Genomic DNA, 22608 nt, shown 5'->3' with positions numbered 1-22608 from the left:
CCTCCCGAGTAGCCGGGACTACAGGCGCCCGCCACCTCGCCCGGCTAGTTTTTTATTTGTATTTTTTAGTAGAGACGGGGTTTCACCGTGTTAGCCAGGATGGTCTCGAACTCCTGACCTCGTGATCCGCCCGTCTCGGCCTCCCAAAGTGCTGGGATTACAGGCTTGAGCCACCGCGCCCGGCCAGGAAGAAAATTTTAAAAGAAAGATTATTAGATTTTTTTCCTATAGAGTTGTTTGACCTCCTTATATATTCTGGTTATTAATCCCTTGTCAGATGGGCTGACCTTTTCTTACCACCTCACTGCTTCCACTCTCACCCCTGAACAATCTGATCTTTTGTAAATGTCAGGCTCCCTGATTCATGGAAAAAAGGCAATGCCCTTGCAGTGGTCTGTATGATCTGGCCCTTGGTTATCTCTCTGACTTTATCCCTGACCAACTGACCGTCTCTGACCCTCCTTCATTCCCTCCAGCCACACCAGCTTCCTGTCTCAAATGTTCCAGGCTCACACCTACCCCCAGGCCTCAGCACTGGCTGTTTCCTCTGCCTAGAACGCATCTCCACCTGGCTAATTCACTGCCTTCTTCAAGACCTTGCTCAAATGTTCTCCTTTTTTTTTTTTTGAGATGGAGTCTAGCTCTGTCACCCAGGATGGAGTGCAGTGGCGTGATCTCTGCTCACTGCAACGTCCACCTTCTGGGTTCCAGAGATGCTTGTGCCTCAGCTTCCCAAGTAGCTGGGACTACAGGCATGTGCCACCATGCCCTGCTAATTTTCTTTTCTTTTTTTGAGATGGAGTCTTGCTCTGTTACCCAGGCTGGAGTGCAATAGCGTGATCTTGGCTCACCGCAACCTCCGCCTCCTGGGCTCAAGCAATCCTCCTGCTTCAGCCTCCCAAGTAGCTGGGATTACAGGCATGCGCCACCATGCCCAGCAATTTTTTTGGAATTTTTAGTAGAGATGGGGTTTCATGTTGGCCAGTCTGGTCTCGAACTCCCGACCTCAGGTGATCTGCCCGCCTCGGCCTCCCAAAGTGCTGGGATTACAGGCGTAAGCCTCCGTGCCCAGTCACTAATTTTCTTTTTTTGTGTATCTATTTATAGTAGAGAAGAAGTTTAAGTTTTGCCATGTTGGCCAGGCTTGTCTTGAACTCCTGGCCTCTAGTGATCTGACCACCTCAGCCTCCCAAGGTGCTGGGATTTAAAGCCATTACACCTGGCTTCAAATACCCTCTTCCTATTGAACCGACCTTGACCACCTTTTTTATTTTATTTTATTTTATTTTATTTTATTTTATTTTATTGAGACTGAGTCTTGCTCTGTCACTGAGGCTGGAGTGCAGTGGTGTGATCTTAGCTCACTGCAACCTCCACCTCCCAGGTTCAAGCAATTCTTGTGCCTCAGCCTCCTGCGTAACTGGGATCACAGGTGCCTGCCACCATGCCTGGCTAATTTTTGTATTTTTAGTAGAGACGGTGTTTTGCCATGCTGGCCAGGCTAGTTTCGAACTCCTGACCTCAAGTGATCCTCCCACCTCAGCCTCCCAAAGTGCTGGGATTACAGGTGTGAGCCACCGTGCCTGGGCGACCACCCTATTTTAAATTGTACCTTCTCCACCATGACCTTCTTGATTCCTCTTTTCTTGTCTTACCCCTCTTGACCCAACTTCCCTACTAAATATAAGCATTTTTGTCTGCTTTGTCCTCTTCTTTATCCCAAATGCCTAGGATAGTGTTTGAAAAGAGGTGCTGAATATTTTTTAAATGAATTTAAAAATCAGAGGCTGGGCATGTCAGAGTGCTCTGTTAGCCAGGCTGGAGGCCAAGGCGGGCCGATCACCTGAGGTCAGGAGTTCGAGACCAACCTGGCCAACATGGTGAAACACCACCTCTACTAAAAATACAAAAATTAGCCGGCGTGGTGGTGGGCACCTGTAATCCCAGCTACTCAGGAGGCTGAGGCGGGAGAATCACTTGAACCCAGGAGGCAGAGGTTGCAGTGAGCTGAGATTGCACCATTGCACTCCAGCCCAGGTGACAAGAATGAAACTCCATCTCAGAAAAAACAGAACAAATCTCTCTGTCTCTCTCCACACACACACACTCTATTGGTTCTATTTCTCTAGAGAACACTGACTAATACACCTGGGCAAGTCCATCTCATCTCTGAGCCTCAGTTTCCTCATCTGTAGTATGGGAGGGAGATTAGCCAGTTCATGAGGGGTTGCCCATCTCTATTATTCTCTCTTCTTTCAAAGACTCTATAGGTTACAACCAGAGGTTTAAGCAACTAGGCAAAGCAGAAAAGATTGCAAAACACTTTATTTCCATCACATATGTTCCAAGACTTGTGTTCAGTATCCAGGAATGTGTTAAATACTAACATAGTGTTTCATTTACATGTGAGTGAAACCTGGGTGAAGAGCCAGGGTTTCTCTCCCCAATCCCCCTTAGAATGCTTGTCCTGCAGTCAGAGTGCAAAACACCCTCTTGAAGCAGACACCATCACTGAACTCCCGCTGGGTCCTGGGCCCTGCTCTTCCTGCTGTTAGCCCAGGCCAAGGAGCAATGAGGGAACTGCTTAGGCGGGGTCTGAGGGTAATGGGGGCCTAGGGGCCACACAGGGGCGGGTGCTACCAGGAAAGGTATAGCCTCCCTGCTGTCAGGTGCAAGCCCATCACTGCTTGAAAATAACCTTGCACAGGGTCCTTCCTCATTCTTTCCTCTTGCTTTTTGTTTATGAGATGAATGGCTCTTCCACTGTGGTTTTAGGGGCAGTGGGGAGGCAGGGAGCTATTTGGGAACAGCCTGGAGAGCTGACCCTGCAGAATCTCCCAGAAGCCTTGGTGTGGCTATGAGTACCCAGGCTGTAGAAATCCCAGATGGGCCTGTTCCAGGCCTCTCCCCAACTCCAGCCTGCAGGTTCAGCTTCTTGGCACTGAAAACACTACTAGGGGAAGCAAGAGTCCGGGCTTCTACTTGGCCTCTACCCACCAGGGCTTGGACTCTGGACCTGCCCCAGCTTGGTCAGGATTTCTGGGACCGCAGGGCTCTGGCCCTGGAATCACGTAGGAGTGCAGAGAGCCCTTCTCTGATCCCAGCACACAAACCTTCTCACATCAGCCCTCAGTTTCCAGGATTTCAGCCCCTAGGATGCCTGGGCCAGGACAGGAGAAGGAGGAGCAGAGGGTGGTGTTTCCAGCTCCAAGAAAGGCTTCATGACCTTGGCCTTGTCACTTGGCTTCCCTGAGCCTCAGTTTCCTTGTCTGAAAAAGTGGAGTGATCATCTCGATTTCTCAGGTCAACTGTGGGGTTGAAATAAGATATTGATGGTGACAGGGCCTGTCACAGTGGGAGGCATCAGTGGTGGCTTCCTTTTCCACTGTGAAATCCTGGGCCAGCTGGTCAGCCACGCAGGGCAGCACCCAGTAGCGAGGGAGGAGAGGCCCGTGTGCTAAGGTTGCTTCCTGAGCCCGAAGAAGGGGCCAACGCAGCTCCAGAGACCAGGTTAGAAGTGGACTTGAGAGAGGCGAGCAGAGGAAAGGCCAGGAGAGGGTGAGGGCTGGGATCCACACCCAGCCCTTGCCAAGCAGCCGCTGAGAGAGCAGGTTTGTGCTCCCTGCTCTGCAGACATGCAAGCCCCAGGTCAGAAGAAGGGTTGTTGGGAGAGGACTTCAGCTTCCCTCTGGTGGGATGCTCCAGCTCGAGGGGCTGTGGAGGGGCAGTTTGGGCTGTGAGGCTGGGCTGGAGGGCATTGAGCTTAGAGGAAGACCCCTGCAGGCTGGAACCAGTGTGTGAGGCAAACAGGAGAGGGCTGGGGGACAGTTGGACAGGAGGTTCAGCAACCACAGTGGGGCCAAGGGACAGTGAGGGCAGAGGGGACTGGAGGAGGCTGGGGGAATCATGAGGCTGTGGACCTGGAGAGAGTGGCTGAGCTGGGGAACAGGAGTCCGGGGTCTGGAACAGCTCCAGCTGCTCCTGGCAGCCATGTTGTCCCTGTGGGCCAGGGCCCAGGAGCCCCTCAGCCTGGTCCCAGCAGCCCGGGAGCCCTGGAGCTGAGCAGGAGGCACAGTCCATGGGGCACAGGCGCTCATGCACGTGCAGGGTCTGGCTCCACCACGCCAGCTCGGCCTGAAGGGCCTGGATCTCCTTCCTCAGGGCGAGGTTGTCTTTCTCCAGAGACTCGTGCTGCTGCAGAGAAGCAGATGGAAGGGGCGGGGAACCTCAGCCAGTGTCAAGAGCCCTGCATTAGCCTTGGCCCCTTCCAGGGTTCTCAACTTCAGGAGACAGATGCCACCACCATTGGAATAGCCAAGTGGGGTCTCTTGGCCACTCTCTGGTCAGCCCTTCATAACCACCTACCAAGTTTCCGCTGTCCCACCCCCTGAGGGGGCTCAGATCCACCTGCTTTCATCCCACCGCTAGTGCCCTAGAGCCAGTGCCATTTCTCACCTGGTATCTCCATGGGCCTCCAACCCATGTGCCCCCCAAACCACCTATTCCCTCGCCCACAGGAGCCATTCAGCAACCGTGTCATTAATTGCAGGTTAAAGCCCTTTAGAGGCACCCACCAAATTCCCTGTGGTAGAATTCCAGGCCTGTGTGGTGGCCGCAGCTCAGACCTCTGGTATTCTCTCTCCCGCCTTCTTTCTTTCTCCCCTCCCTTCCTGACCCTCACATGAACTCTGCTTCCTGGCCACATTTCCTGTTTCCTCTGCCTGGACACCCTTCCGCCGCCCTTCCCCGTGCAAATCCTAACAGGGCCTTCCCGTGGCAACTTTGATGTCATTCTGTCCTAGATTGCTTATTGCCAGTGCCAGATCTTTTGAGGGCCCAGAACTTGCCCCTACGAGCACTGTGGGAGGATTCAGGAGATTGTTTTACAGGTTGATAGCACGAGTGTGTTCGATTCTGCATCCCTGAATCAGCATTTATTAAGTTCTATTCTGCTGAATGCCGGTTCTGAGAACCCCTGAGACACAATCAATGTGCAGTTCTAAATAACCATTTATGATGACAATAGTGGTAAAAATGCAGAAAGAATTTTATGTCCACATCTCACACAGGGCTGAATACATTGAACAACTTCCTTCAGTCACCCCCCGTCCCCTTTTCTGGACACTTTGAAAGAAGAAGTTGCAAGGGTGTTTTGCATAAAAATGTGGTTTTGGTCCTGGACTCAAAGGTCTTTTTTTTTTTTGAGACGGAGTCTGGCTCTGTCGCCCAGGCTGGAGTGCAGTGGCTCGATCTCAGCTCACTGCAAGCTCCACCTCCCGGGTTCATGCCATTCTCCTGCCTCAGCCTCCTGAGTAGCCAGGATCACAGCCACCACGCCCGGCTAATTTTTTGTATTTTTAGGAGAGACGGGGTTTCACCATGTTAGCCAGGATGGTCTCGATCTCCTGACCTCATGATCCGCCCACCTCAGCCTCCCAAAGTGCTGGGATTACAGGCGTGAGCCACCGTGCCTGGCCCTGGACTCAAAGTTCTAACAGGCCTGAAAGCCACCGGCCCCATTCCCAGACTGGTTTCTGCACGTTGAATGATGAATTTTTTTTTTTTTTTTGGATACAGAGTCTTGCTTTGTCACCCAGGCTGGAGTGCAATGGCACGATCTCAGCTCACTGCAACCTCCGCCTCCTGGGTTCAAATGATTCTCCTGCCTCAGCCTCCCGAGTAGCTGGGACTACAGGTGCGCACCACCATGCCCAGCTAATTTTTGTATTTTTAGTAGAGATGGGGTTTCACCATGTTGGTCAGGCTTGTCTCGAACTCCTGACCTCGTGACCGCCAGCCTTGGCTTCCCAAAGTGCTGGGATTACAGGGGCGAGCCACCGCCCACAGCTGGAATTATGGACATTTCTAAAATGTATCATTAGGTCACCCTTCACCTAAATTCTCCAAAGACCTCCAGGAACTGAGTCACTCACTCATTCATTTATTCATTCATTTGCTACCTTCAGGAGGCTCAAGGAGTGACAATTTCAATTTCGTCCCTTTCCTCTTCCCTGTTTTAGTTTTCCTGACAGGATTTAACACCATCTGACATCCTGACCACTCGAGGGACTTTTTGTCTGTGGGTCTGGCTTCCCCAGGAGAATATAAGCCCTGTGGGGTGAGGCTAGGGTGGGCGTTTGTCTACTGTGTCTACAGCTCTATATCCAGTGCTTAGAACTGTGTCTGGCACACGGGAGACGCTCAATAGGCATTTCCAGAAGGAAGGAATAAACGAATGCATGGGTCTCCTAGGCACCATTCTGAGCACCAGTTCTCACTCTCACCTGGTCTACAGGTTGCTGCTCCCCACGCCTGTGCCAGCACTGTGTCATTTGTTCTCAATGTGTTTTCTGACCTTCATCCTCTGGGAAAACGCCCATTTGTTCTTAAGCTCAGGCTTCATCGCCTTTTTCTTTTTTGTTTTGGCCCTGGACTCAAAGTTCTTTTTTTTTTTTTGAGACGGAGTCTGGCTCTGTCGCCCAGGCTGGAGTGTAGTGGCTTGATCTCGGCTCACTGCAAGCTCCACCTCCCGGGTTCACGCCATTCTCCTGCCTCAGCCTCCTGAGTAGCCAGGATCACAGCCACCACGCCCGGCTAATTTTTTGTATTTTTAGGAGAGACGGGGTTTCACCATGTTAGCCAGGATGGTCTCGATCTCCTGACCTCATGATCCGCCCGCAGAGTCTCTCTCTGTTGCCCAGGCTGAAGTGCAGTGGCATGACCTCAGCTCATTGCAACCTCTGCCTCCCAGGTTCAAGCAATTCTCCTGCCCCAGCTACTGAGATTGGCTAATTAGCTCCCAAGTCCCTGTAATCCCAGCTACTGAGACTGCTTAATTAGCTATGTGCTTGGCTAATTTTTGTATTTTAGTAGAGATGGGGTTTCACCATGTTGGCCAGGCTGGTCTCGAACTCCTGGCCTCAAGTAATCCACCCACCTCAGCCTCCCAAAGTGCTGGGATTACAGGCGTGAGCCACTGCGCCTTGCTCATCTCCTCTTTAGACCACTCAGTGCCACCACCTATGTGCTATGGACCCTATTGTGTTCCCTCCAAAAATTATAAGTCGAAGCCATTATCCCCAATGTGATTACATTTAGAGATAAGGTTCTTAGAAGGTAATTTAGATTAAATGAGGTCCTAGGATAGAGGATAGGGTTCTAATCTGATAGGATTGGTGTCCTTATAAGAAGAGGAAGGGAGACCGGGAGCAGTGGCTGAAGCCTGTAATCCCAGCACAGCACTTTGGGAGGCCGAGGTAGGTGGATCAATTGAGTCCAGGAGTTCAAGACCAGCCTGGGTTACATGGAGAAACTCTGTCTCTACAAAAAATACAAAAATTAGCCAAGTGTGGTGGTGCATGCCTGTAGTCCTAGCCCCTCGGGAGACTGAGGTGAGGAGGATCGCTTAAGCCTGGGAAGCTGAGGTTGCAGTGAGCTAAGATCGTGGACTGCACTCTAACCTGGACAACAGAGCAAGACCCTCTAAAAAAAAAAAAAAAAAAAAAGAGGAAGGGGCCAGGCATGGTAGCTCATGCCTGTAATCTCAGCACTTTGGGACATGGAGGTGGGAGGATTGCTTGAGCACAGGAGTTCAAGACCAGCCTGGGCAACATAGCAAGACCCCCATCTCTATTAAAAAATAAAGAATATGAAGACATAAAAAAGAAAGAATAGGCCGGGCGTGGTGGCTCACGCCTGTAATCCCAGCACTTTGGGAGGCCGAGGCGGGCGGTTCACAAGGTCAGGAGATCGAGACCACGGTGAAACCCCGTTTCTACTGAAAATACAAAAAATTAGCCGGGCGCGGTGGCGGGTGCCTGTAGTCCCAGCTACTCAGGAGGCTGAGGCAGGAGAATGGCGTGAACCCGGGAGGCGGAGCTTGCAGTGAGCCGAGATTGCGCCACTGCACTCCAGCCTGGGCGACAGAGCGAGACTCTGTCTCAAAAAAAAAAAAAAAAAGGGCCGGGTGCGGTGGCTCACGCCTGTAATCCCAGCACTTTGGGAGGCCGAGGCGGGCGGATCACAAGGTCAGGAGATCGAGACCACGGTGAAACCCCGTCTCTACTAAAAATACAAAAAATGAGCCGGGCGCAGTGGCGGGCGCCTGTAGTCTCAGCTACTCGGGAGGCTGGGGCAGGAGAATGGCGTGAACCCAGGAGGCGGAGCTTGCAGTGAGCCAGGATCGCGCCACTGCACTCCAGCTTGGGCGACAGAGCGAGACTCCGTCTCAAAAAAAAAAAAAAAAAAAAAAAGAAAGAATAAATAAATAATAAATGAATAAAAAATTAAAACAAAAAGGAGGGGGCCAGGTGCGGTGGTTCACGCCTGTAATCCCAGCACTTTGGGAGGCTGAGGCAGGCAGATCACTTAAAGCCAGGAGTTTGAAACCAGCCTGGCCAACATGGTGAAACCCCACCTCTGCTGAAAAACAAAAATTAGCTGGGCGTAGTGGCGCATGCCTGTAATCCCACCTACTCAGGAAGCTGAGGCCGGAGAATCACTTGAACCCAGGAGGCAGAGGTTGTAGTGAGCCAAGTGGCGCCACTGCACTCCAGTCTGGGCAACAGAGTGAGACTCTGTATCAAAAGCAACAACAACAACAAAAACCCCAAAAAGGAGAGGAAGGGAAAGAGATCACTCTGTCCTCTCATGTGCACTGGGAGGCCATAAGCACACAGTGAGAAGGCAGCCACTTACAAGTCAGGAAGAGCACCCTCACCCGGAACCGAATTGGCCGGCGCCTTGATCTTGGACTTCCCAGCCTCCAGAACTGTGAGAAATAAACGTCTGTTGTTTAAGCCACCATCTATGGTATTTTCAGATGAGCATGAAGCTCAGTAAAGGAAGCAACTTGAAACTGGGACTGGAAACCCCGCCCATTTTAACCCTGAACCACAGTTCTCACAGTATGGTCTTGGCCACCTCCTGAACTCTGACCCCTGAGTGGTTAATCACAGATTACCATGCAGGTCCTTGGGCCCCACCTGGCCTCATGAGGTGGGAGCTGGCAGAGGAAGAATAATCCACTTTTTTTTTTTCTTCTACAGACAGGGTCTCAATCTGTTGCCCAGGTTGGATGCAGTGGTGCAATCATGGCTCACTGCAGCCTTGAACTTCTGGGCTCAAGCGATCCTCCTGTCTCAGTTTCCTGAGTAGCTGGGACTACAGGTGTGCACCACCATGCCCAGCTAACTATTTTTTAATTTTTGTAGAGACAGAGTCTCGCTATATTGCCCAGACTGGTCATGAACTCCTGGGCTCAAACAATCCTCCAGCCTCAGCCTCCCAAAGTGCTAGGATTACAGGCGTGAGCCACTGTGACCAGCCTAGAATCTGCATTTTAACCAGTGTCTCAGCTGGCCATTGTGTTGGGGTCTCCCTGTTTGCCTGCACTTCCTGTCTTCCTTGCCTGAGACTGCAGACACCTTAGGACAAGGCTGGGCTGAGGATAACCCTTTGTGTCCCTGGATCCTGGTGTGTACCTGGTACATGGTTTGTACCCAACACCCAGAACTTTCCAAATCTCAGCCACAGGACCCTTTCCTCATCCCAAACCCAGGTGACCTAGAAAAATACAGGAGTTTGGGGAAAGTCTGCTCACAGGTGGGGTGGAGAAGGGGTGACCGGGCCGGTAAGTGGAGTCAGAGACAAGGAAAAGCGTTGTCCGCACCTGGTGCAGGGCGTCTGCCTTGTCTGTGTGCTTCTGCCGGCTTCGCTGGGCGGCTGCCCGGTTCTTCTGCTTCTTCAGCAGCCTTTGCTGCTCCTCGGGGTCCTGAGGGGCACGAGGCAGAGGACTCAGGGGGCGCGGTCAGGCCTTGTGCCCTCCATCCTGGCCTGCCATTTGTAAAGCCAAGTCTTTCCCCTTGAGTCAAGTTCCCAAGGGTCTTTGTTCTCCCAGAAGCTCCCTTGGCACCCCTAGAGCAGGCACTGCACACCGTGTTGGAATGCCAGCCTCACTCCATGTCCTGCTCATAGCTCACGTGGAGGGTGGGAGGGCAAACAGGGAAGATGGGAAGCCTGAGATTCAAATTCAGACAGAGCTGACTTCAAACACCACATTCTTTTTTCTGTTTTTTTTTAAGACAGAGTCTCGCTCTATTGCCCAGGCTGGAGTAGTACAGCGGCACAATCTTGGCTCACTGCAACCTCTGACTCCCGGGTTCAAGCAATTCTCCTGCCTTAGCCTCCCAAGCAGTTGGGACTACAGGCGCCTGCCACCATGCCTGGCTAATTTTTGTATTTTTAGTAGAGATGGGGTTTCATCATGTTGGCCAGGCTGGTCTCAAACTGATCTTGAGCTCCTGACCTCAGGTGATTCACCAGCCTTGGCCTCCCAAAATGCTGGGATTACAGGTGTGAGCCACCGCGCCCAGCCAAGCCCCACATTCTTGAACCCAATTGCCCCATCCCTGCAATGGAAGCACTACAGCAGAGGGGTAAAGCCCATGCGGCAGGCAGCCCAGAGCTGGCGTGGCATAAAGCTCAGCTTCCATTCTTCTCACTGCCATGATTTCCACACCAAGGTGTGAACTTCCCTGTGAGCTCCATGAGGGCAGATGTTCCCTGTGCCCAGCCCAGCTCAAGCCCAAAGCAGATATTCACTTACTCAACAAACATGTATAAGCTCCTACTATGTTCCAGGCAATAAGCTAGGGGGACACAATAGCAAACAAAATACACACAAATGCCTGTCCTCAAATTGCTCACATCGCAGTGGGGTGGTAGCGAAGGATGAATGAATGAAGGGTTTACTCTGGTGGAAGAGTGGACTCAAAGGTTGACAGTTGTGACCACCTTGTACCCTGGGGTGAATGAAACTTAGATAAAATATTTTACCTAAATGTCCAGAGCTCTGCAAAGTCAGAGCAAGAGGGACTGTTGGAGAGCTCACAGCCCAGCCCTCTCCCCCAAGTCTCTCTGGGGCATGTTGTTTGAGGGTAAGGACCTCAGGCAAGGCCCTGGCCACCCTGGCCGCAAATTCTGAATGCTCCTAGGCTCCTGCCACAGCTCCACCCTGGCCATATGCTCCCTGGGGCCATGTCCACGCCAGGCTCACTGTAACACTGGGGCACCAAGAGACTAAAGGCTGAGACAGGACCCATGGAGAGTGAATGGGGCTCCTGTGAGATGGGCAGAGCCTCCAAGGGAAACCATGGCCCAGGGAATATTTTTATTTTATTTTATTTTATTTTAGAGACAGAGTCTCTCTCTGTCACCCAGGCTGGAGTGCAGTGGCATGATCTCGGCTCACTGCAACCTCCACCTCCCAGGTTCAAGCAATTCTCCTGCCTCAGCCTCCTGAGTAGCTGGGATTACAGGCATGCACCACCACGCCCAGCTAATTTTTGTACTTTTAGTAGAGACGGGGTTTCACCATGTTGGCCAGGATGGTCTCAATCTCCTGAACTCAGGTGATCTGTCCGCCTCAGCCTCCCAAAGTGCTGGGATTACAGGTGTGAGCCACCGAGCCTGGCCTATTTTATTTTATTGAGACAGAGTCTCTCTCTGTCGCCCATGCTGGAGTGCAGTGGCACAATCTCAGCTCACTGCAACCTCCATCTCCCGCGTTCAAGCAGTTCTCCTGCCTCAGCCTCTCGAGTAGCTGAGACTACACACGTGCCCTGCCAAACCCGGCTAATTTTTGTATTTTCAGTAGAGACGGGGTTTTGCCGTGTTGCCCAGGCTGATCTTGAACTCCTGGCCTCATGTTATCTGTCTGCCTCGGCCTCCCAAGGGGCTGGGATTACAGGCGTGAGCCACCACGGCCAGCCGGCCTGGGTTATATGGAGAAGGAAGGAAAGGCTGCTGTGAGGGTAGTGAGGGGGGACCAGGTACGTTAGGGGAGAGCAAGTACCCAGAGGTCAAGTTCTAAACCGAAGGCTGGACCTGCAATGTGAGAGCTGGAAACAACTCTATTCCAATCCCGACTTCAGGGGAGGAAAGTGAGGCCCAGAGAGGGGCATGCAGAGCTGTCTGTCACACTGCTAAGAGTATGGAGCTGGGACTAGGAGCTCCTGACTGCAGCTGTCACTGCCTGGGCACTGAGAACCCTTGGGATGCTCCCCTTCTCACCCCCGATCCCCAATCCCCTGTACTCACTGTCCCGGTCAGCAGCCCATTGCCCCTGCAGAGGTGCATGGCTTAGGCAGGGAAGCAGAGTCGTCCCTCAGCAGCTGTGACTTCTCAGTGCCCTCTGGAGGCCTAAGGAACTGGTGGCTCTTTAAATCCCCAGTGGCCACTCCGCCCCCAGAGGGCCAAGTTTCAGTTTCTCCTAAAGCCACCAGTTGCTCAGAATCCCTGGCTCAGGCTTGTTCACGTGGTTAGAATTTCCTAACATGAACTGGTCTTCCGGTTGGGCCCCTTCTCTGGAAAGAGGATGGTGGAGGGTGGAGAGGAGGGAAGACCAAAGGCCAGGTGTGAGGAGGGTGTTCCGGGGGAGGGAGGGCAGGCAGCCAGGGACTGAGATGAGAGGAGAAGCCAGTGGGGACTGAGGCTCATGTGGGGTAGAGAGCCCTTGAGCTCTGGAATTGGAACTGGATCACAGCCCACATTGGAGCTGTCCAGCTTTCAGAAAGTGACTCTCCTTCTCTGAGCCCTAGTTTTCTCATCCGTAAGGGCTGCAGGATGGTACAACTACCCACTCCCAGGCTCATTACAGGAACTAAGCCAGATAATACAACCACCCCCAAACCTTCTGAGACCACTATGGAAGCATGTCTGCAAAAATAAGCAATGGCCGTTGGATAGAACAGATGGATACATTACTGTTTTCGTACAACAGACTGCGTAGCAGTGGAAAGATGGATGTCCAGTGGTTAGGAGCCCAACTTCCAAGCTACGTGACTTGGGTTCGTAATTTCATCTGTGTTTCTGTTTCCAAATCTGTAAAGTGGGGATAAAAACAATTTTGTGGCCGGGCGCGGTGGCTCAAGCCTGTAATCCCAGCACTTTGGGAGGCCGAGACGGGCGGATCACGAGGTCAGGAGATCGAGACCATCCTGGTTAACACGGTGAAACCCCGTCTCTGCTAAAAAAATACAAAAAATTAGCCGGGCGCGGTGGTGGGCGCCTGTAGTCCCAGCTACTCGGGAGGCTGAGGCAGGAGAATGGCGTGAACCCGGGAGGCGGAGCTTGCAGTGAGCTGAGATCCGGCCACTGCACTCCAGCCCGGGCGACAGAGCAAGACTCTGTCTCAAAAAAAAAAAAAAAAAAAAAAAAAAAAAAAAAAAACAATTTTGTTACGCCAGATGCAGTGGTTCATGCCTGTAATCCAAGTACTCTGGGAGGCCAAGGCAGGAGGATCACTTGAGCTCAGGAGTTTGAGACCAGCCTGGACAACATGGCAAGACCTTATCTCTACTAAAACAACAACAAAAAAAATTAGCTGGGCATGGTGGCACACACCTGTATTCCCAGTTACTCAGGAGGCTGAGATGGGAGATCACTTGAGCCCAGGAGTTCAAGGCTGCAGTGAGTTATAATCTTGCTATTGCACTCCAGCCTGGGCAATACAAGACCTTGTTTCAAAAAATTAATTAATTAAAAATTAAAAAATAAAGACCTAGCAAACCCTGAAGCCCCAGGCATATCTGCATGGTTGCTGTATCTCTAAGAGGGACCACACTTGGATGGGGCATCTGTTTGGGGGCCAGAGAGGCCAGTAATTCCTGTCCAAGAACAGCATGCACGCAGTCTGTAGAGTCCTATGGTCTGGTGACTAGAGCGTCTTGGGGTTGTACCTGAGACCTGAGGGTTCATGGCTGATGATGTGGGGTCACAAGAATGGCAAATACAGGTATGATCTTCTGATAGGTGATGGTGGCTGGAATGTTGTTTTTTTTTTTTTTTTTTTTTTTTATTATTATTGTACTTTAAGTTGTAGGGTACATGTACATAACGTGCAGGTTTGTTACATATGTATACTTGTGCCATGTTGGTGTGCTGCACCCATCAACTCATCATTTACATCAGGTATAACTCCCAATGCAATCCCTCCCTGGAATGTTGTTTTAAAGAGTCATGGACACCTCTGAGCTTAGTAAAAAAGAGTACTGCAGTTGATTAGCAATGTCTGCCACACCATGATCGATTAGTGATGTCTGTCATGGGCAGCAATGTGGAGAGTGCAGTCCCCTGCTATCCTTAGAACCAGGCATAAAGCAAGTCTGGGTTTCAGAGTCAAAAGACTTGACTCTCAGTCCTGGCACTCCACTCACCCAGTTTATCACCTGGAGCCTCAGTGTCTTCAAATATATGCTGGCAATTACAAAGAAATGATACCTATTTAACAGTTGTTTTGAAGATGGGAAAGAATGAAATGAGAAGAAAGCTCTTGGGATATTGTAAAGTACTATGCGGCAAGGAATCCCCCTCCTGAGATTTGTGGTGTCATATTCTGGATTCTAAGATTATTAATGCAGGCTCCTAATTTAAAATGCCTGGGTGGGTGGGATTGGGCATAACAGCTGGGCCTTGCCCTCCTAGTTTCTGAGGGGCCTGGGGGCAGAGGCTGAAGTGGGATGCCCCACGCAGTGAGGCCATCCCTGTTTCTCTGAATTATTGTTTCCCAGAAACCAGGAAGGCTGGGGCATCTTGCCTGAGGCAGGCACCTGAAGGGCTCATTAAGCCAGCCTATGAGCTCCCCTGGGAGGATCTGCAGGTGCCTTATGCATGATGTGACTAAGAAGAAACACCCGCACGTGTGTGTGTGTGTGTGTGTGTGTGTAGGGGCTAGTGTCCCCACTCCAGATCCCAGCCCCCACCCCGGACCCCCAATCTTTCTTCTCCAGATCTCAGCTTCTGACAGAGGTGAGACAGCAGGTGTAGCTCTTCCCACAACACCACAGCCCTGGGAGAAGACCAAAGAAGGCAGCATTTATGGCTTCCTAAGGAGGCGGCTGGGAGAGGGAGTGGCAGGGAGGGAGGGAAGGAGGGGGAGTGGGTAATGTTTAACTAGGAATGGCTGTGGGAGACTTCTCCCAGGCTGGTGGGACCATCCAATCTGACCTTGCCTTAGACGGTGTCTCAGTCAGCTCAGGCTGCTATAATGCAATACCAGAAACTGGGTGGCTTAATGACACTTTTATTTCTCGCAGTTCTGAGGGCTGAGAAATCCAAGAGCAAGGTACTGGTAGGTTTAGCTCCTGGCAAGGCCTCTTCCTGGCTGGAAGATGTTGGCACTCCTACCGTGTTCTCAGATAGTCTCTCTGCCTTCTTATAAAGACATTCACCCCATGGTAGGGTCCTACCCTCACGACCTTATCTCAGCCAATTACCTCCTGAAGGCCCCACCTCCAAATACCATCTTACCAAGGGTTGGCACTTCAGTGTGTGAGTTTGCAGGGGACACAAACTTTCAGTCCATAAAAAGAGGGTGAGGAAACTAATGCCCAGAGGGGCAAGGTCACCCCACAGGAGGGGCAGGGCTGCAGGGAGAACACAACCTCTCTCTTCCAGGCCTCAGTCCTGCTCCACACCCTGCTTGGAAAGGCCTAGTCCATTAGTCCAGAGCCAGCAGCCCCAGTGGGTGGAGGGTTGGAGGCCTCCCAAATACCACACCTACCAATGAGCTCCTGCATGGCAGGACTGGTTCTTTGAAGGGTCCTCAGTGCTTCAAACACTGCCTTCACATAACAGACGCTCAGTTAATGAATTAATGAGTTAAAGTCCAGCAGGCAGCTTGCCACCCAGGAACCCCAAAACTTTTCTGAGGAAAGAAACTTTTCGCTCATTCCCACAGGACCTGCTCTGGGTTCCTAGTGGGCTCTCCTCAACCAACTTCATCATTTTACTAGTGAAGAAACTGAGGTAGAGGGAAGAGAAAGTCACACTACTGTTTTGGGAGAAGCCAGGATGCATTTAAGCCCTGTGCCCCCACTTTTTTTTTTTTTGAAACAGAGTCCCACTCTGTCACCCAGGCTAGAGTGCAGTGGTGCAATCTTGGCCACTGTGTCCAGCCCCTACCCTGTCCCCATTCTTTCCCACACTTCTGGGGTTAGACAGACGCTCAGATCTCCAGCTGCTGAAGATGACGGCCCTTCAGTCTAGGTCCTTCCACCATGTGCATCCCTCATATTAGGGATTAGGTCATATTAGGCATGGCCTTCTCAGAGCACCTCCAGAAAGCTACAGATGAAAGCAGAAAAAGAGGCCAGTAAGTTGCTGGCAGTGCTGACTGGCTACTGACTTCCCATCCACACCTCAGTGGGAGCCAAGCCTCAGCTGGGAGGAGTTTACAATCCAAGGGTGTGTGGGACACGCCTGTTGAGGAAGGCACTTCCTGTCATAGAACTTCCCACTGGGGAGGTCACTTTCTGCTGGGGAGGTCAGGGAGGGATTTCCAGAGCAGGAGCTCTTTTGAAGGGACAATGAAGGATGGGCAGGCTCTATCCTAAGACCTGGAACTTGTTCTTGGGCAAGGTTACTTAACAAACCTCTTTATACCTCATCTGTAAAATGGGGATGATATGTTATGGTGGTTGTCTTTATGGCAAACAGAAACATACAATTTTGTGGGGTTTTTTGTTTGATTTTTGTTTTTGTTTTTGTTTGGAGATGGAGTCTCGCTCTGTCGCCCAGGCTGGAGTGCAGTGGGGCGATCTCGGCTCACTATAAGCTCCGCCTCCCGGGTTCACACTATTCTCCTGCCTCAGCCTCCTGAGTAGCTGGGACTACAGGTGCCCGCCACCATGCCCGGCTAATATTTTGTATTTTTAGTAGAGATGGGGTTTCACCATGTTAGCCAGGATGGTCTTGATCTCCTGACCTCATGATCTGCCTGCCTCAGCCTCCCAAAGTGCTGGGAATACAGGCGTGAGCCACTGCGCTCACCTTGTTTTTTTATTTTTATTTTGAGATGGAGTTTCACTCTTGTTGCCCAGGCTGGAGTGCAATGGCACGATCTCGGCTTACCGCAACCTCTGCCTCCCAGGTTCAAGCAATGCTCCTGCCTCAGCCTCCGTAGTAGCTGGGATTACAGGCATGTGCCACCACGCCCGGCTAATTTTGTATTTTTAGTAGAGATGGGGTTTCTCCATGTTGGTCAGGCTGGTCTCAAACTCCCGACCTCAGGTGATCCACCCACCTCGGCCTCCCAAAATGCTGGGATTACAGGCGTGAACCACCACGCCCGGCTTTTTTTTTTTTTTAGACGGAGTCTTGCTCTGTCTCCCACGCTGGAGTGAGGTGATATGATCTCGGCTCACTGCAACCTCCACCTCCTGGGTTCAAGTGATTCTCCTGCCTCAACCTCCCAAGCAGCTGGGATTACAGGTGCAAGCCACCATGCCCAGCTAATTTTTATATTTTTAGTAGAGATGGGGTTTCACCATGTTGGCCTGGCTGGTCTCGAACTCCTGACCTTAGGTGATCCGCCAACCTGAGCCTCCCAAAGTGCTGGGATTATAGGCATGAGCCACCATGCTTGGCCAATGGGGATAATAGAAGGATTTTTTTGTTTGTTTGTTTGTTTTTGTTTTGTTTTTTGAGACGGAGTCTCGCTCTGTCGCCCAGGCTGGAGTGCAGTGGCGCGATCTCGGCTCACTGCAAGCTCCGCCTCCTGGGTTTACGCCATTCTCCTGCCTCAGCCTCCTGAGTAGCTGGGACTACAGGCGCCCGCCACCGCGCCCGGCTAATTTTTTGTATTTTTAGTAGAGACGGGGTTTCACCGTGGTCTCGATCTCCTGACCTTGTGATCCGCCCGCCTCGGCCTCCCAAAGTGCTGGGATTACAGGCGTGAGCCACCGCACCCGGCCATAATAGAAGGATTTAAGTAATTTGTGTAAAGGGCTTAGAACAGTGCACGGCCCACAGTTAAGTCACATAAACATCTGTTAAACTTAACAAAGGCACTCAATACATATCTGATTAATTTTTATTCATGTAACAACAGGCTTGTATTTTGTCCTTCCCTCCTTCCCTCCCTCCCTCCCTCTCTCTCTCTCTCTTTCTGATGGAGTCTTGCTCTGTCGCCCAGGCTGGAGTGCAGTGGCACGATCTCAGCCCACTGCAACCTCCGCCTCCCGGGTTCAAGCGATTCTCCTGGCTCAGCCTCCTAAGTAGCCGGGACTACAGGCACACACCACCACACCCAGCAAAACTTTTGTATTTTTAGCAGAGACGGGTTTTCACCATGTTGACCAGGCTAGTCTCAAACTCCTGGCCTCAAGTGATCCACCTGCCTCTGCCTCCCAAAGTGCTGGGATTATAGGCGTAAGCCACCACACCCAGCCTTTTAAAAATTTTTTTTTGAGACAGGATTTTGCTCTTGTCACCCAGGCTGGAGTACAGTGGCGCAATCTTGACTCACTGCAAACTCCACCTCCTGGGTTCAAGCAATTCTCCTGCCTCAGCCTCCTGAGTAGCTGGGATTACATACGTACACCACCACGTCCCGCTAATTTTTGTATTGTTAGTAAAGACAGGGTTTCACCACTTTGGCCAAGCTGGTCTCGAACTCCAGACCTCGTGATCCTCCCGCCTCAGCCTCCCAAGAGACTGGGATTACATGCATGAGCCACCACACCCGGCCGTAAGTGAAGTATTCTCCATGCAGCTGCTCATGAAACCTTCCCTGGGAGGTAGCAGATATCTGTGTTAGAGGAGTCTCTTTCCCTTATAGATGATCTAAGTTACTACCAAGTCTAGAGTGTACCAGCTTCAGACACGATGCTCAAACGATGTCATCGGGAGTCAGACTCTTCCTCTATTTGTCCTCCGGGCTGGCTACATTCTCAGGCAAAGCCCGCTCATGGCAGTAGGATGGCCACCAGAAACACCAGCTTCACAGCACCCCAGCAGGGGCACATCCCCAGCCCCTCCCACTTTCCCAGTAGCTACAACAAAAGTCCCAGGCTTGGCCTTCCTTCGTCTGGCTTGGGTCATGTGCCTATTCCTGACATCAATCACTGTGACCAGGTGAGATTGGCAAGGCCAGGACTTCAAGCCCATCCTGGAGCCCAGGGTTGGGGTCAGCCCCATCTAAACCATAGGGACTAGGGGTAAAGAAGGGGCAGTTCCCCAGGGCATTGGGTACTGTTGGCAGAAGAAGGGTGAGTAGATGCCAGTTGATTTCAGCTCAGCTTCCGACATGAGGAAACTGCCACTCAGCAGCACATCCTGGACCCTGGTCACCTCCCCAGGTTGATAGACTCCAATGCCCCCCTGCCTGTGATACCAAGCCCAGCACTCTTCCTGTCCATTGTTTCACAGCTGCCCAAGATGTGGAGGAAGGTCCCAGCAGTCAGGGACCCGTGGACAGGAAAGCAAGGGCTTGCCAAAGGATGATTCCAGATGTACTGAATGCTGGGCAGAGACAGGGGAAGCCACATCATGGGGACTCCCCAGGGCGTGGGGAGAGAAAAACAGACTTACTTTCAGCACATTGTGCCCAGCACATTTCAGTGCTCATTAAAGATGGAGTCTGGGGCCGGGCGCGGTGGCTCAAGCCTGTAATCCCAGCACTTTGGGAGGCCGAGACGGGCGGATCACTAGGTCAGGAGATCGAGACCATCCTGGCTAACACGGCGAAACCCCGTTTCTACTAAAAACACAAAAAATTAGCCGGGCGAGGTGGCGGCGCCTGTGGTCCCAGCTACTCGGGAGGCTGAGGCAGGAGAATGGCGGGAACCCGGGAGGCGGAGCTTGCAGTGAGCTGAGATCTGGCCACTGCACTCCAGCCTGGGTGACAGAGCAAGACTCCGTCTCAAAAAAAAAAAAAAAAAAGAAAAAGAAAAAGAAAAAGATGGAGTCTGGGCCAGGCGCGGTGGCTCACACCTGTAATCCCAGGACTTTGGGAAGCCAAGGTTGGCAAATTAAGAGTTCGAGACCAGCCTGGCCAACCTCGTGAAACCGTGTCTCTACTAAAAATACAAAAATTAGCCAGGCATGGTGGCACATGCCTGTATTTCCAGCTACTCGGGGGGCTGAGGCAGGAGAGTTGCTTGAACCTGGGAGGCAGAAGTTGCAGTGAGCCGAGATTGCACCACTGCACTCCAGTCTCGACAACAGAGACTCCGTGTTAAAAAATAAAAATGAAAAAAGAGTCTGCAAATAGCTGGGCCTCCCAGGAACTAAGTGACTTCCCCAGGGCTCTATGGGGCTCTTCACTGCCTGGTCCTCAGTGCATCTTCCCACGCTCACTCCCCTCCCCAACCCCCACTCCTGCTGGCTCTTTGCCACCTCCAATGCCTTGTGCTTCTGAGTCTCTGCCATTCCTTTAATGTACTTGCACATCTTTCCAGGAAGTGGTCTGGAACTTCTGGAAATGGGCAGGCAGTATAAATTATAAACAGCTGAGCTCTGAAGAGTCTGAGAGCATCCCAGGGCTTTGTTTGCAAATGGCAGTTGCGACCATAGCTCCTGGATTTTCCCAGGCAGTGGAAGCCCCGAAAAGACCAGGGTTCAATCCTCGCTCTGTCCTGCTACTGTGTGAGCTTGGACAAGGCCCTTGGTTTTTCTGGGTTCTCACTGTCCTTGTCTGTAAAATGGTGATAATTCCCTCACTTTGCCAGGGCTGCCCTGATGACTGAAACAAGGTATGGAAAGTGGGCACCAGTGACCTCAGACAGGATAAGTCCTTTGCTCTTGTCCTAGTTACCCCTAAAGACGGGAGGGCCTCATGCGGAGGCTGGTGCCAGGGAGTGGCCAGCCAAGCTCATGGAGCAAGGGACTGGAGGGCTGGCTGGGGTGCAGTGGGGTGGGAAATGAAGCCCAACCCAGGCTAGCTAGTGACTTGAAATGCAACAGACAAGACGGCGCTGCCCTTGGCAGAACCAGCACCAAGGGTGCAGGAGAGCTTTGACCACACAGGTCAGCAGTCAGTCACCATCAGAGGACTCCAGAGATTCTCCAGTTTGTTTTGCAACTGGGGAAACTGAGGCCTGGCAAGAAGAGGGGAACTGGCCAAGTACAAGGAGGCAGCGGAGACAGGCAAACCCAGGTTCTGCTGCAGCCTCCCTGTGCTCTTCTCATGTTATTCCTCACTGATCCAATGTGGGGAAAAGAAAGAAAGATCAGACTGTTACTGTGTCTATATAGAAAGAAGCAGACATAAGAGACTCCATTTTGTTCTGTATTTGAGATGCTGTTAATCTGTGACCCTACCCCCAACCTTGTCCTTGCAAGAGACATGTGCTATGGTGACTCAAGGTTTAAAGGATTTTGGGCTGTGCAGGGTGTGCTTTGTTAAACAAGTGCCTGAAGGCAGCTTGCTGGTTAAAAGTCATCACCATTCTCTTAATCTCAAGTACCCAGCCACACGTACACTGCCAAAGGTCGCAGGGACCTCTGCCTAGGAAAGCTAGGTATTGTCCAAGGTTTCTCCCCATGTGGTAGTCTGAAATATGGCCTTGTGGGAAGGGGAAGACCTGATCATCCCCCAGTCTGACACCCATGAAGGGTCTGTGCTGCGGGGGACCAGTACAAGAGGAAAGAAGGCTCCTTGGCGGTTGTTGGCGGTTGAGATAGAGAAAAGCATCTGTCTCCTGCCCATCCCTGGGCAATGGAACATTTCGGTGTAAAACCCGATTGTATGTTCTGTTTACTAAGAAAGGAGAAAACCACCTTAGGGCGAAAGGCGGGACTTGCTAGCAATGCTGCTCTTTATGCACTAAAAAGGTTTATGGAGATGTTTGCATATGCATATCAAGGCACAGCACTTTTCCTTAAACTTATTCATGTCACAGATAACTTTATTCATATGTCTTACTGCTGACTTTCTCCCTATAATGATCCTATTATCCTGCCGCTTCCTTTTCTTTAATACTGAGGGGACTCAGAGACCGGTGCGGGCGTGGGTCTTCTGTATGCTAAGCGCTGGTCCCCTGGGCCCACTTTTCCTTTCTCTATACTTTGTCTCTGTGTCTCATTTCCTTTCTCAAGTCTCTTGTTCCACCTAACGAGAAACGCCCACAGGTGTGGAGAGGTAGGCCACCCCTTCAATCCAACAAACATCCTGGGGCCTGGAGTGGAAATAACAGGGGCACAGGACACCCTTAGAGGGCAGGGAGCATTTGTACCTGTTGTGGGTCTGCAGGAGCAGGACTGATTCCCAGAAGCCCCAGACCAGGGTCCCAGGAGCTGGAAAGGGAGCCCCATCCGGAAGAAAGTCTGGGGATGGGGTTCTCTAGAGAGCTGAGTTCACCTGCAGCTCACGTGCACCAAGCTTCAATGTCTCAGACAGCCTTGTGCCCTCTCTGGACCTGTTTCCTCATGTGTAAAATGAAGGAACTTAACCAGGCGCTGTGGCTCACACCCTATAATCCCAGCACTTTGGGAGGCCAAGGCAGGAGGATTACTTGAGCCCAGGAGTTCAAGACCAACCTGGGCAACACGGCAAGACCCCATCTCTGACAACAACAACAACAACAACAACAACCCCAAAAATGAAAACAAAAATTAGCTGGGCATGGTGGCGTGAGCCTACAGTACCAGCTACTCAGGAGGCTGAGATGGGAGGATCACTTGAGCCTGGGAGGCAGAGGTTGCAGTGAGCTGAGATCACATCACTGCATTCCAGCCTGGGAGACAGAGCAAGATCGTGTCTCAAAATAAATAAAATAAAATGAAGGAACGGCCGGGCGCGGTGGCTCAAGCCTGTAATCCCAGCAT

General features: G+C 51.6%; 1 protein-coding gene across 10 annotated transcripts in view; it reads right to left on the bottom strand.

Moving 5' to 3' along the window:
- Positions 1–2307: 2307 nt before the first annotated feature.
- BATF2 (basic leucine zipper ATF-like transcription factor 2) overlaps positions 2308–22608 on the bottom strand; it is a 33205-nt gene continuing 12904 nt past the window's right edge. Inside the window, exons 2-5 of one of the 10 annotated variants that reach the window (XM_065527991.2) lie at positions 12100–12882; positions 9671–9772; positions 8698–8770; positions 2308–4194 (exon numbers count right to left, since the gene is read on the bottom strand). In XM_065527991.2, coding sequence (XP_065384063.2) covers positions 4094–4194; positions 8698–8770; positions 9671–9772; positions 12100–12138 — 315 coding nt within the window. In that variant the 5' untranslated portion in view covers positions 12139–12882 and the 3' untranslated portion in view covers positions 2308–4093. Of the gene's footprint in view, positions 4195–4455; positions 4525–4574; positions 4662–8697; positions 8771–9601; positions 9773–12099; positions 12883–22608 lie in introns of those variants that run through there. The other 9 variants (XM_065527987.1, XM_065527988.1, XM_045372107.3 and 6 more) reach the window with 9 other exon arrangements.

The sequence above is a fragment of the Macaca fascicularis genome, chromosome 14, assembly GCF_037993035.2.
Source record: "Macaca fascicularis isolate 582-1 chromosome 14, T2T-MFA8v1.1".
NCBI lineage: Eukaryota > Metazoa > Chordata > Mammalia > Primates > Cercopithecidae > Macaca > Macaca fascicularis.
Note: the sequence above shows the minus strand (reverse complement) of the source record. Positions and strands in the feature narration are given on the sequence as shown.